At 51.3% G+C, this 13,731-nt stretch overlaps 1 protein-coding gene and 1 pseudogene across 1 annotated transcript in view; one reads left to right on the top strand and one right to left on the bottom strand.

Moving 5' to 3' along the window:
- MVB12A (multivesicular body subunit 12A) overlaps nucleotides 1-3,074 on the bottom strand; it is a 3,581-nt gene extending 507 nt beyond the window's left edge. Inside the window, exons 1-8 of the mRNA XM_024767418.1 lie at nucleotides 2,895-3,074; nucleotides 2,667-2,765; nucleotides 2,438-2,534; nucleotides 1,319-1,445; nucleotides 839-958; nucleotides 642-748; nucleotides 350-411; nucleotides 1-35 (exon numbers count right to left, since the gene is read on the bottom strand). The exon at nucleotides 1-35 is cut by the window's left edge and continues 11 nt beyond it. Coding sequence (XP_024623186.1) covers nucleotides 1-35; nucleotides 350-411; nucleotides 642-748; nucleotides 839-958; nucleotides 1,319-1,445; nucleotides 2,438-2,534; nucleotides 2,667-2,765; nucleotides 2,895-2,984 — 737 coding nt within the window. The 5' untranslated portion in view covers nucleotides 2,985-3,074. The remainder of the gene's footprint in view (nucleotides 36-349; nucleotides 412-641; nucleotides 749-838; nucleotides 959-1,318; nucleotides 1,446-2,437; nucleotides 2,535-2,666; nucleotides 2,766-2,894) is intronic.
- A 4,059-nt stretch (nucleotides 3,075-7,133) lies between these two features.
- Nucleotides 7,134-12,274, top strand: LOC112414807 (transmembrane protein 241 pseudogene; annotated as a pseudogene).
- Nucleotides 12,275-13,731: the final 1,457 nt, after the last annotated feature.

Genomic DNA, 13,731 nt, shown 5'->3' with positions numbered 1-13,731 from the left:
GACTTGATGGTCAGATCAGCAAAGGCAGAGAAGGCCTGGCAGGCAAGGGGCATGTCAATCTCGGGCAGGGACCCCAACGTGGAACCCCCGTTCCCTCGTCTGAAAGGAGGGCCCCCTCAATATTTGCCTGAATGTCCTCTCCTCTTTCCTGCCATCATCTCTCGCCCCCAGCATCCAGCTGCTCCTCCTGACTCCCCCATTCCAGGAGACCCTCCCGCCCCCTTGCCTTGGCCTCCAGCCTCCTCTCACCCAGGAACTCCCCTCTGTGCTGAGCTGCTGGTTACAGAGACGATGCTCCCTGATTCCTGTTGCCTAGAAACGCAGTGGGGAGGGGCGGACCCGGACTCACCAGGGGACCACAGCTCTTGCCCTCGAATCGGGGGTGCAGCGTGAAGGGAACCCCATCCATGGCTGAGGAAAGCAGGTCGGGGGAAGGAGCTGAGGCCCAGGAGACTTGAGGCCTGCCCACTCCCCACCCTGAGAAGCCCATCCTGGAGGTCTCGGCTTTTCCCAGCCTTGACAGAATGGGGGAAGCCCAGGCCTGGTCCAACCCTGCCCTTGCACCTTCCTGGCTGTACAATCTCGGGCCAGTCTAGCCCCACCCCCACCCCAGTGCCTCAATTTCCCTGCTCTGTGCTCACCTGAGATGCCGTAGAGGTTGGAGGCCTCGTAGATGGAGTCGCTCCTCCGAAGTGTAGACGCCCGAGAGCCCAGCCTCGAGAGCGTCCGCTCTGGGAAGCCACCCTTGCTGGTGTTGGCAGGATGACCCAAGTCAGAGGCCTGATAGCCACCGCCCCCCACCCCATGGTCGCTCCCATCCCTGAGCCCGAGGACTCACCTGGGCTGGCCAGGTGGGTCCAGGGAGAGGTCTCTCATGTCTCGGCTGAGAGCTCGGGGCTTGGGCACTGGCCGCGGGGCCTTGGCCTTCTTGCACCAGATGGCGAAGCCCCCCATGTCCCTAGAGGAGGAGGAAAAGAGAGAAGGGGCTCTGGCCCAGTGTGCAGCCAGGGCTGAGAAGAGCTGCCAGGGGAAGGCAGGCCTCCGGTGACCTCACATCTCAGCCCGCACGCGCGGCAACATACTAACTAGTATGATGGGTGCAGTCACCATACCGGGTGCTTCAGACACACCAACTCATTTGGTTCTCACCATCACCCTACGAGATTGGTACAGCTGTCCCCACCTTAACATGTGGAAACTGAGGCACAGAGAGGTGGCAGAAGGGACGGAAGGACTCATGGGGGTCCCTGAGGGTCAGAGGGGTATTGGGGTTGGGGGGTTGGGAGGCCAAGGAAGGAGGGCTGGGGGGTGGCCCTACCCTACTCGCAGGTATCCAGGCACCGTCTTGGTTTTCCCACTCAGCCGGACGTCAAAGACAGCTGTGTCCGCGACCCCCAAGGGCACCAGCTTCACACACATGCGTTTCTTCTTGGACATGGAGGCCTCTGGGAGTGAGGGACAGGGGAATGAGAAAAGGGGAGAAGCAGGAAAGGGGTCCAAAGATGGCTCCAGGAGAACGCTCGCCAAGGTGCTGTTTAAGGCAGCCATCTGGATGGAGCTGGGGCAGCGGTTACATCATGAATGGTAAAGCCATAGGAGGGGAACCCATGAAGCTTTTAGGAGCCATTGGGGCAGGCTCATCTTTGGTGAAATGGAGGAGCATTCATGGGGTGGCCATGGGCACCACAGTGAGGGTGGGTAGCTGTGGGATCAGACATAACTGGTTACCCATCCTGGCCCTCCAGACACACTTTCCCTCAGCCCTCTAATCCCGAGGTCAGCAAACTACAACCTATGAGCCAAATCCGTTTTTGTCTGGCTCATGAGCATGGCTTTTACATTTTTAAAGGGGTATATATTATATATATGCAACAGAAACCATCTGGGCTGGAAAGCCTAACATATTTACTACCTGGCCCTTTACAGGAAAAGTTTGCCAAGTCCAGTACCAGTAGATATATGCTGAGAGCCAAATATAAATGACAAGACATGGAGAGGGCATAGAGAGGCAGGGAGAGCCTGATGGTTAGAAAGCAGAGCAGTCGGGGCTGGGAGAGCAGCTCCAGGGTAACCGGAGCCCGTGTGCAAAAGCATGGAAGTGGAAAATAGAACTGCGCGTGGATCAGCTTAGCTACAGTGTAAGAAGAAGGCGTAGTAGTAACAGTAATAAAACAGGTCACATTGACTGAACACTTACTCTAGAACAGAGACTGTACCAATGGCACATTTTTACGCAGGGTGGGGTACATCGTCCCGCCCTAGATCAGGGCTCTGAGTCCTCAGCCAACACTGTCATTACCCAGTGCATCAAGGGGGCGGCCAAAATTCAAAAATCGCATGCCTGTGGTCCCTCCATTCCTTTCCTGGACCCTCCCCGCAGAGACGCGAACGTGCCCCTGACCCCCTACCCCACTCCCGCCTTCGACAGGGGACTCACTGGAGTCCAGGGGGTCGCAGACCGGGAAGAATCCCGGCGGGAGGGGGCTCTTGTCCGCCAGGACCTGGATATCGACCACCACGTTCTCCTGTGGATTCTGGCGGGGGGAGGGGAGGGGATACATCGAGAATCACTCAGCAGCAGGGACCGTGTGCCTAGCATAGAGCCCAGCGAATGGACAAAGGGGAGTGGGAGGACCCCGGGGACTCCGAAGGTGAGGGCCCCTTACCTCTAGGCTGCCCAAAGGATTGAGACACAGGAAGTAGCCGGATTTCTGCCCGAAAGTCTTGCCGAAGCTGGCGGGCGCCCCCTCCACAGTGCAGGAGATCTACAGCGCGGATGCGAGTCAACGCCAGGCTCTTACCCGGCCGCAGCCGACTCTGCCCCCATTCAACCCCCGGCCCCTGGTGTCGCCGCCTCTCTCCCTATTCGTCCCTGGTCCCCTGATATTGCTCACCGCACTGAACCCCCGCGGCGGGGGCCCCGAGGCCGACGACCAGGCCAAACCAGCCAACGGGGCCGCGTCGGCCCCGGACCCCGGATTCATCCTCCAAGCCAAGCACCGAAGGCGGGGGACGGCCTCTGACCTCCTAGCCGCAGCTGGACTACGGAGTTCGGGCAAGTCTGAACTACAACTCCCAGACGGCCTTGCAAGACCGGGGGACCGGAAGCGCCGTATGAGCGTGCCGGGGAAGCCGCCGGCCAATCGCGTAGGGACAAGCAGCCACACCCTTCATGCCCACCCTCCGCCCCACCCAACCCCCAACCCCACGGTGGGCCTTTGAGCGACGTTTGCGGAAAACTGTCTCGCTTTCTTCTCACGCCCAGCAACTTCTGCCGGAAATGTCTCGCTAGCTGCAAACCAAAACTACATTCCCCAGAATTCCTTGCGGTTTCAGCCTCTACTCCAGAGATACGGTCGGTGTTTCACGGAAATTTGGGGGAAAAATATGAAAAACTCGCAATTCTAGCTCCAGGAGGTCATCCGAAAGGACACTTTCATGTGTTATGCTGCGATTAGTCCAACGAAAAATACGGACCAATTTGAGCCATGAAATCTTCGTGTAACTTGAGGAATTATTCACAGATACAATTAGTTTTTTTTAAATGTTATAAAAGTATTTAGCATGGCTACATGCTTTTACACGCCTCAGGGGGAAATATGGAAAACTAGGGAAGAGAATATTATCTACTCCTGTATATTTTCCAATTTTTTACAATATCCTGGGTTAGCCCACTGCCTGTTTTTTGTACCACCTGTGAGAAAAAAAAAATAATGGTTTTTATATTTGTGATGAAATAAAATTGTTTTTAAGGCAGGACAAAAAAACTTTTAACATAAAATTCTCTCTGCCGTTTGGGCCACTACCTGCTCCCCTTTAGCGTGCATTGTGCGTCTGCATTATACGTTAACTAGATATCCTTAACACAGGAGTGCCTGCTTGAAAGAAAAGAGCTTCTGGCGCCAGGAAGGTAGCTCCTTAGGAAATAACATTTCTTTCTCCATCCTGTAAAGGGTCATGATAACCCACTACTCACCTTGTATGTGCAGATCTGGACTACGTAAACTGTCAAAACCTTGACTCAAAAACTATACAACTGTGCTTTGACCTCTAACCGGTGGAACAGTCCTCAGAACTTCCTGAAAGACTTTCTTTCACGTTACAATCTCAAGACTATGGGGTCCTCTTGAAGTACCCCATTATTCCCACTGCTTACGAGGAACGTTGGTTCCCAACCCCAGGAGTTCCCCAGGTGAAATTTGAAACTGACCCCCATACACAGAAGGCAAGGAGAAACCAAAGAAAGATGCAGACCACTCAGGATTTGTAGGTGGCAGGTTTAACAAATGAGGGAACTTATCTACGAGGCTTGTCTCAGGCAGCCACAAGATGAATAGATCTCCACACTGAGATAGGAAAGGGGCAGGGCACAACCTTTAAAAGAATGACATAGCCATTGAGGACACGACATAAACTGGTTATGATCTCGGAGAGACGGCAGTGAGTGGTCCTGAGGAGAGATCTCAGTTCCCTGCCCAGGAATTGAACCTGGGTAACCTGAATGAAAACCAGGAATCCTAGCCACTATACCACCAGGGGCTAGAGGCTAGAAGCAAAGGGGCCCTGGCTGTTTCCCCCATTTGAAAGCAGGAATGTTTCAAGGAGGCAAAAATTGTAAAAACAGGTACAAAGTTTATTATTAGAGACACAGCACCGTGGTGTATAGGAGGGCACACAGAGAAGAAGTTTATTTATTTAAATCAGGCAGAAATACAGAATACACAGAAAGCTAGGCAGAAATACACACCTAGAGAGAAAGGGTATGGGCCACCTCTCTAATGAGGAAGAGTGCAGTAAAGAGCTGATACAAATCCCTTATATAGGACAGTCCTTCCGGGCCTTTGTTTATCTTTGGCCAATTATCTCATTTCTTTTCCCACATCTGACCTGTTCTAGGTCATTCCCCAACATGCATGCACAACTTTTTGCTAAGATGGATCTCACCGCAAAGGCCTGTGGGTGCGTGTCCACACTTATGGGGTGGCGCCCCCTCCCTTTTTGACCCCCAAGGAGCCTTCCTGCGCATGTGCAGACAGGGAAGTTTTCCTTAACCTCAGGAGTGGTCATCTTATCTCTTTACTTCAGCAGAGCTCAGCCTCTGCCACCAGCTTTGTCCTTGGAGTGTCTGGGTGAGAACAAAGCTTCAATTTTACTCCACTTGACAAACACCAGCTGTCCAACCCAGGGGCCCATCTATCTCCTACCTCAGTTAGAACCAACTAGGTCCAAGATGGCGGAGGAGTCGACTTCCACTAGACCTTGAGCCTCAGTATACACTAATTGTAATACATCAGTAAGCTAAATGTCACACCCACAGGCGCCCTGACAGTTCCGAGGCCTACCGTAAAAGGCCAAAAAGTTGGCGGTGCCCAATTCCTGGAAATCCCCTCCCCTTCCCCAAAATAGTTGGAATAATCTTCGTACTCATTAGCCTATGAAATTACCCACCCCTATAAAAACTGACAACCCCATATCCTGGGGCCTCTTGCCTTCTGAGATGGCCCACACGCTGTCTATGGCATGTGTATCTCCCTGAATAAACCTTCTTTCACTTTACTATGGCTCGCTCTTGAATTCTTTCCTGTGCAAAGCCAAGAACCCACACTTGGTGGCCGTCCCAGGGACTCACCTAAGACCTGGGATGTGACCATCCTCTCACACCCCACTTTCTCTCCTGCAGCAACACTGCTTACCAGAATCTTAAAAGTTTATATAAAGATCTTAACAGGATTCAGTCGCATATACCGTTCAGATTGTCTCAACAACACTTTACTCTCTCAAGGCTGCATCCTTGAAAATGGCTCCCTTTGTGAGAACAGTGGGTGGAACATACATTCCAAGGATGGAGAGGGGGTGAGGGCCCTCTGGTTCCCTGGGTCCACCTCGAGGGTCAACTGGTAGCCACGTCCTCTCAATGACCTCCTCCTGAAACGGAGCAGGATGCTGTAGTCGGTCCTTCCCCATGTCCTCAGCCTGCCTTTTGTTTGTGGAAAACTTTAGTCGAAGAATAAATTTAATCAGAAAAATGAGAAAATGTAGAAACAAAGGAAAACAGTCTAGCAAGACTAAATAATAATAGTTTAGTCACTAAGCATAGTCAAGGACTTTTAGTTCCTTCTCAAGGGCTATAGATAATATTCTGAGCCATATCCTGTGAGCTGTCCTGTAGATACCGAACCCCCCCACCAGGTGGAAGAAGTTCACTACGTGATGACCAGAATGCAGCCAGGACCTAAGCTGCTCCAATTTACGCAATTCCAAGAACCGGCCTCAAAGAAATGGGAGCAAACCCTGGAACTGAAGATTAACTATACTTAAAACAATCAAGATGACGCTGGTCAGACCAGCGATGACCGATTTCACGATGACAGTGAGAGCTGACTGTGCTGTTTCTGCGTGGAGTCCCTACATGCAGGGACCTCAAAGGGAGTTGGCCTTTGGACAGGAGTCCATCCTCCCCGCCCCGCCCCCCCCCCTCCCGTTGCCGGACTCCCAAATAAAGCAAACTTTCCTTTCCACCAACCTTGTCTCTTTATTGGCTTTTGAGCAGTGAGCAGCCAGACCCCACTCTTGGTTACACTCCAACACTCCGCCCCTCATGACCAGCTCTTACAATTTCACGTGGCCCCCTCTTCCACAGTATGCACTGAGTAGTCAGCCAGGGATTGCATTAGCATTGGAGGTGGCTCTTAGTGGGCTGTGTGGCTGCTCTGGAGGCAGATAGCACAGAGGCAGCATAGGTATGTGGGAGAGGAAACACAGATTAAGGTAAGGATGCCCAAAACAAGTAACAATTTTTCCCACCAAGAGCCCCATTGAGGCAGGAGATAGATGGGCTCCAGGCTGGACATTTACAACTAGCCTTCTGTTTACATTTCCTGAGGCAAGAGGCAGGTGGGCTCCAGGCTAGATATTTACAACTGGCCTCCCGTTTGCACTTTGAGATGGAAATAAGGGTAAATAGTTGGATTTTGTCTCCTGTGGGCACTTTAAGATAACAGTTATGGCAGGGACAGAGAGAGGCTATACCCTGTTTAAGTAAAAGATCAAGAGGTTGGCCACTGGGTGGCCCGGCTTGTGCGGAGGCCCTGGGACTCCCGCGGGTTCCCCGGGGAAGCCGCGCAAATTGACAGATGTGCGTGAGGAGGTTCCTGGTCGGCCTCACGTTTTGCACCTGCTACCTGGCTTCTTACCTCACGAACAAGTATGTCCTGTCTGTCTTGAAATTTACCTACCCTACATTATTCCAAGGGTGGCAGGCTTTAATTGGTGGACTTTTGCTTCATGTGTCATGGAAACTGGGCTGGGCAGAGATCAACAGCAGTTCAAGATCTGATGTTTTCACATGGCTTCCTGCTTTAGTGCTGTTTGTGGGTATCACCTATGCTGGTTCCAGGGCACTGTCCAGACTGGCCATTCCTATGTTTCTCATTTTGCATAATGTAGCCGAAGTTATCATCTGTGGGCACCAGACGTGTTTTCAGAAAGAGAAAACATCTCCTGCAAAGATCTGTAGTGCCCCCTTCCTCCTGGCTGGCGCAGGGTGCCTGCTCTTCAGTGACTCCCAGTTTGATCCAGATGCTTATTTCTGGGCTGTAATTCACTTATGCTGCATAGGGGCTTATAAGATACTACAGAAATCCCAGAAACCCAACGCGTTAAGTGACATTGACCAGCAGTACTTAAACTATCTATTCAGTGTGGTGCTCCTGGCATATGCATCTCACCCCACAGGGGATCTCCTCAGCGTCCTGGACTTTCTGTTCCTGTATTTCTATAGATTCCATGGCAGCTGCTGTGCCAGTGGATTTTTAGGATTCTTTCTCACGTTCAGCACAGTGAAGCTAAAAATGCCTTATGACCCCAGGGCAGTGTGCAGCCTGGATTTTCTTTGCTAAGGGGCTTCCCTGGTGGCGCAGTGGTTAAGAATCCGCCTACAAATGCAGGGGACGCGGGTTCGAGCCCTGGTCTGGGAAGATCCCACATCCTGTGGAGCAACTAAGCCCGTGTGCCACAGCTACCGAGCCTGCGTTCTAGAGCTCGTGAGCCACAACTACTGAGCCCGCATGCCGCAACTACTGAAGCCCACGCGCCTAGAGCCCCGTGCTCTGCAACAAGCCACCACAATGAGAAGCCTGCGCACCGCAACAGAGAGTAGCCCCCGCTCGCCGCAACTAGACAAAAGCTTGCGCGCGACAACAAAGACCCAATGCAAGCCCCCAAAATATAAATAAATAAATAAAACACCAAGCAGAAAAATAAAGAAAAAGAACTTGGCCACTTCCCTGGTGGTCCAGTGGTAAAGAATCTGTCTTCCAATACAGGGGACGCGGGTTCAATCCCTTGTCGGGGAACTAAGATCCCACAGGTCGCAGGGCAATGAAACCCACACAACACAACTACCGCGCTCGCGCACCTCAACTGGAGAGACCACGTGCCGCAAACTACAGAGCCCACGTGCACGAGAAATAAGCCCGCACACCGCAACAAAAGATCCCACATGCCTCAACGAAGATCCTGCATGCCGCAACTAAGACCCAACGCAGCCAGAAATAAATTAAAAGATAATAAATCTTTTAAAAAAGTCGATCAAGAGGTCACATATTTCCCATCCTTGGGGCAAGAAAGACACTGCACATGCGTTAAAAGGCTCCTCGGGGCATCAAAAGGCAGGGGACAGGGACCTCCCTGGTGGTCCAGTGGGTAAAACTCCACACTCCCACTGCAGGGGGCCCGGGTTCAATCCCTGGTCAGGGAACTACATCCCGCATGCAGGCCACAACTAAGAGTTCGCATGCCGCAACTAAAGATCCCGTGTGCCTCAACAAATATCCCCCCTGCCGCATCTAAGACCCAGTGCGGCCAAAATAAATAAATAATAAATAGATAACTTTTTTTAAAGAGGGGCGGCCAGGGGACACCAGACCATAATAAGTCATGTCAATTCCCCGCCCCCACCCCGCCAGAGGCCCTTGTGTTAGAATCCATCTTGTATGAGGGCTGTGTGCACCTACGGAGGGTCCTGAGGCAAATCAGCCATGGGCCCAAAGCAAGATGATTGGCCGGAGGGGAAACAAAGACCCAGAAGACTGCCCCCTTATAAAGGATTGAAACTTCCCAAAGGCACGACTCGACTCTCTTGCTGCGTTCACCCGTCCGTCTGTACTCTGCTTTTCTAATAGATGCTTTACTTTCCTTTCTACCTTCTGTCTCCTTGTCAGAATGTTCTCTTTTAAAGGCAGACAAAGACTGGGGCCCAGACTCTAGCCACAGTCCCTCGTGGTCTAGTGGCTAGGACTTGGCACTCTCACCACCAAGACCAGGGGTCGATCCTTGGTCAGGGAACTAAGATCTCACTTCAAGCTGTTGCTCACCGCCAGCAACCGCTCACCGCTGTGTGTGTTCGAAATCACCATGATCTGAACCACTGGTTTATTGAGTCCCTGAGGCTGGGGGTCACTCAGGGCATTCACTGTGTCCTCATGTGCTTTAATAAAGATGCTACATTAGCAGACTCATCGGGTATGAACACACAACATTCTGCTTGGATAATGGCCCAGGTGCCTCCTTGCAAGGCAGTAGTGATGTCCAAGGCCATCTTATTTTGGAAGACAGCTCTTCTCATTTAAGGATTGCCGGGTGTATTGACTAAGGGCTTCTATGTGTGCTATAACGTCCTCCAGGCCAACAGAGGGAATAAAGACAGTGGCCAAATGATCGCACCAGTGGAAAACAGAACTTGCCCGCCTGGGAGATAGCAGATGAGGGGAGGGAAGATGGCAACATTTGTTACTGTAGGGTGGATTCTCCCCATACCCAGGGTGTAGCAGCCCAAACATCCAGGTGGAAGCCACAGCCAAAGACTTTTCCCACACATCATTGGGTCCTGTTTAGGGTTACCCAATACATATGTGGGTGACGTGACCAGTCAGTGCCAGACCAGTTGCTGTTCTTTAATATGACAGAATACCTGCACAGTCCCAATGGTATCCTCCCCATATTCCTGGTACAACTGGGTTGGTTCTGTTGAAAGTGTTTTTTCTGTTCCCAACATAGGGGTGCCTAGGTGCTCAAATATCCCTAACCCGGGGTAAGCCACATGAAGCCATTCCAAATCTGAGCGTTGCCACCCATGCTTTTAGGACCTTTCTGGTCAGCAGCTGGCTGGGCTGCCTGTGTTGATTGATTGACAGAAAAAGAATACCCATGTCCAGTGTTACTGACGGTCTGTGCCCCAGGCAATATTGGTAATATCAGATGAATTAAGAGCATTCATCCTAATTTGTTTTTTTCTGTAATGTCACATACTGCTTTAGTGCCTTCTTATTCCATTACTGGAGTGTTGGTACCCACCACGACGATCCCAATGAACTAGAGAGGAGCAGCTGCCCACATACCCAACAGCTGGATTGATTGCTGGGTGTATTTGTGGGCCCACTGTAGGAAGGTATTTCCATCATGTCCCCATCCTGTGACCGAACACCATAGGAACAGCAGAAGTCTAAGGTCAAAAAGACAGATTAGGGGCTTCCCTGGTGGCGCAGTGGTTGAGAGTCCGCCTGCTGATGCAGGGGACACGGGTTTGTGCCCCGGTCCGGGAGGATCCCACGTGCCGCGGAGCGGCTGGGCCCATGAGCCATGGCCGCTGAGCCTGCACATCCGGAGCCTGTGCTCTGCAACGGGAGAGGCCACAACAGTGAGAGGCCCGCGTACTGCAAAAAACAAACAAACAAGCAAACGAAAAACAGATGATTTAGTAGGAACTGGTACTGGGAGGTCTTCCCTTCTAGAAGAATTACATCTATGGCCTGATCCTTAGATGTTAACGTGGCTGCAGCTTTAGGAACTTGACCTGGTTGTACATAGCATATATGTTGGCCAGCAGAGGCAGCGCTGTCAGGTGTGAGATGGACTGGGGGTGGGATATGTCAGACCAGGACCACCACCTTGTTGCCCTCTCAGTGGTACGTGTTCCATTCCAGGGGCAGTGCATTTCCATGGGCGCAGCTTGTAGCAGGACAACAGGATTCCTCCTCACCTGGGGATGTGAACTAACTCACCCATCCCTGTGGGACACCCCATGGCAAAGTCCGGTAGACAACGTCTGCCTCAGGTGTGATGGGGCTTGGTGATCTCAGCCGCACAGCGTGGTGATCCACCATGATGAGAGTCGAGGCAGTGGCTGTCTCCCGTCACTTCCGTAACTTTACAGTGTTGGGTGTCTTGGCAGGGTTCCCCAGTCTGGCATACGAGGCAACAGGCCCTATTGGTCAATCATTTAAATGTCTTAAAGCCTGGGATAGTACTTTAGTCGAATCGGCCAAGGTGGTTTTACCTGTTAGTCATTTAATCTGCTGCTTTAAAGTCCCATCCTTCTTTCCTACCAACCCTGCTGCCTGTGGCTTTTAGGGGAAACGGAACTTCCGTTCCTCGTTATGTGCTTTTGCCTAATCTTGCACAACGTGACCCTTAAAATGTAACCCCCGGTCACTGTCTTTTCGAAGAGGGTATCTGTACTCCGCTTCTCTAATCCCCTAATGGTGGCAACCTGGTTTGGGCAGCCACAGGGGAAAGCTTGGGTTAGGCTAGATGCCGTGTCCACGTAAACCAAGACATTTAGAACCCTCGCTTGGAGGGAGGGGGCCAATATAATCAATTTGCCAATCCCTCACTGGTTGGGAACTCCAGTGGATGGCGCCAGAGTCCTTTGGCAGCTGCCTGGGGTGTTGTTTAGAACACACATGCTGTTATGGCGTTAACCGAGTCACTTTATTTCAAGGGCAATCCAGCATCCTTGGCAATATGCCATCCCAGTCAGGGACTGCAGTGGCTGCAGTTCCTATGCGGCCAATCTGCTGTATCTACTGAGGGGTCCACTAGGGCTCATACTGGGCTAGAGCATCAGCTCCCCATTTGCCAGGGGGCGTCAGCGCCTTAAGAACCAGGGACATGGAAAACAGTGAGGGCTGCCTCAGGCTGTTGGAAGCGAACCCAAATGTCTCTCCACATATCCTCACCCCAGAAGGATTTATTCACGATCATCTACCCCTTGGCTTCCCGTTGTCCAAGCCATAGGGTTAATCTCTTCAGAACAGTCCAACTATCAGTGCAAAGGTTAGCAAACAGCCTGGGCTCCTGAGTGATCCCCAGCCAAATCGCTCTGAATTCAGCCCACTGGCTGCTGCAGTTCGTTTGACATCCAGATGGTGTCAGTGTTGGGCTGAATAGCCACTACCGTCCCTGTCACCGGTTGCCCGACTACACCCGTAGGTGAAGCAGGCATCAGCAGGAATTCCCCCGACTTCCTCTCTACAGGTTGCAGGGGCTACACAGGAATAGAGGCGGTGGGAGCAGCGGGTGTTTGGAGGATCTACATACTCTACAAAGCCTGGGATCGCTCGCATTTCTAGAGAGAGTGGGCTGGCCGACCGGGTGCTCTTCCGCTGCGCAAAACGCTGTCACTCAGTCAACGTGGGAGTCTGAACCATGGCAGAGGTGGGTCAATGGAGCATATTGTCAATACAACCCTTGATAAGAAGGGATGTTATTACCATGACATGCTGGTTTTCGCGAGAGGTCCTATCTAACTCAAACTCAAATGGTAGCCCTGCTTGGGAGATATGCCCAGAGCTTTCAACTGCTTCACTAGTATTTTTTTGCCTTCTCAACGGCAGCTTGTTGCTCTAATCCCCACATGCCCTTTCTTTACTTTAAAGCTGGTATAAAGGATGGAGACACCACTATATATAGGAAGGGTAACAACAAGGTCCTACTGTCTAGCACAGGGAACTATATTCAATATCCAGTGATAAACCATAATGGAAAAGAACATGAAAAAGAATATATAGATATATGTATAACTGAGTCACTTTGGGTACAGCAGAAATTAACACAACATTGTAAATCAACTATACTTCAATAAAATTTTTCTAAAAAGGATGGAGGCGTTGCATCAGGTGGGGAATAAAAGTCCTCCAAAACCCCCAAACCCCTATGAAAGCTTGCACCTCTTTCAGATTCTTAGGGGTTGCCCCTTATCAGTCACGGCTTCTGGGACAATGTACCTCTCACCCAACCAAATGACTCCCAGAAGCTTTACGGTGGTGCCTGGGACTTGAGTTTCCTGTGGGTTCATCCACATCATCGTCTCCCTCACAGATGTTCCAGCAAAATCTGCAGTGTGTCCTACGGCAGACGCAAGTCTTTACCTGTCAACATTATATTATCAATGTAATGGGCTCATTTTAGTGATGTGGGGAAGGAGAACAGGGACAGGTCTGGGGCTCCCATCCCATGACATATGGTGGGGCTGTGCAGGTAGCCTTGGGGAAGTGCTTGAAAAGTCCATTGTTGCCCCTCCCACTTGGAGGCAAATTGATCTTGTGACTCAGTGGCCAGGGGTAGATTGAAAAAAAAGCATTTGCTAAGTCCAGCACAGCATGGTACACTCCTAGGACTATGGCCAAGGTATCTAAGATGATGGCAATTTGGGGCACAACCGCATGGATGGGGGACCACCCCTGTGTTCAATTCTCGATAGCCCAGGGTCACCCACCACGACCCATCTGACTTTTTTTACAAGCCATACCTGTCTGTTGGAAGCACTATGGGCAGGGTGTGCAATACCCACTTGGGGCAGTTTGGGGATAGTTTCTCCTATTTCATTATGCTTCCCGGGCAATTTACATCGTTTGACAGTAACCACTATTTTTTTTTTTTTTTTTTTTTTTT

This window comes from Neophocaena asiaeorientalis, unplaced genomic scaffold (genome assembly GCF_003031525.2).
Source record: "Neophocaena asiaeorientalis asiaeorientalis breed wild unplaced genomic scaffold, Neophocaena_asiaeorientalis_V1.1 scaffold87, whole genome shotgun sequence".
NCBI classification, from domain to species: domain Eukaryota; kingdom Metazoa; phylum Chordata; class Mammalia; order Artiodactyla; family Phocoenidae; genus Neophocaena; species Neophocaena asiaeorientalis.
Note: the sequence above shows the minus strand (reverse complement) of the source record. Positions and strands in the feature narration are given on the sequence as shown.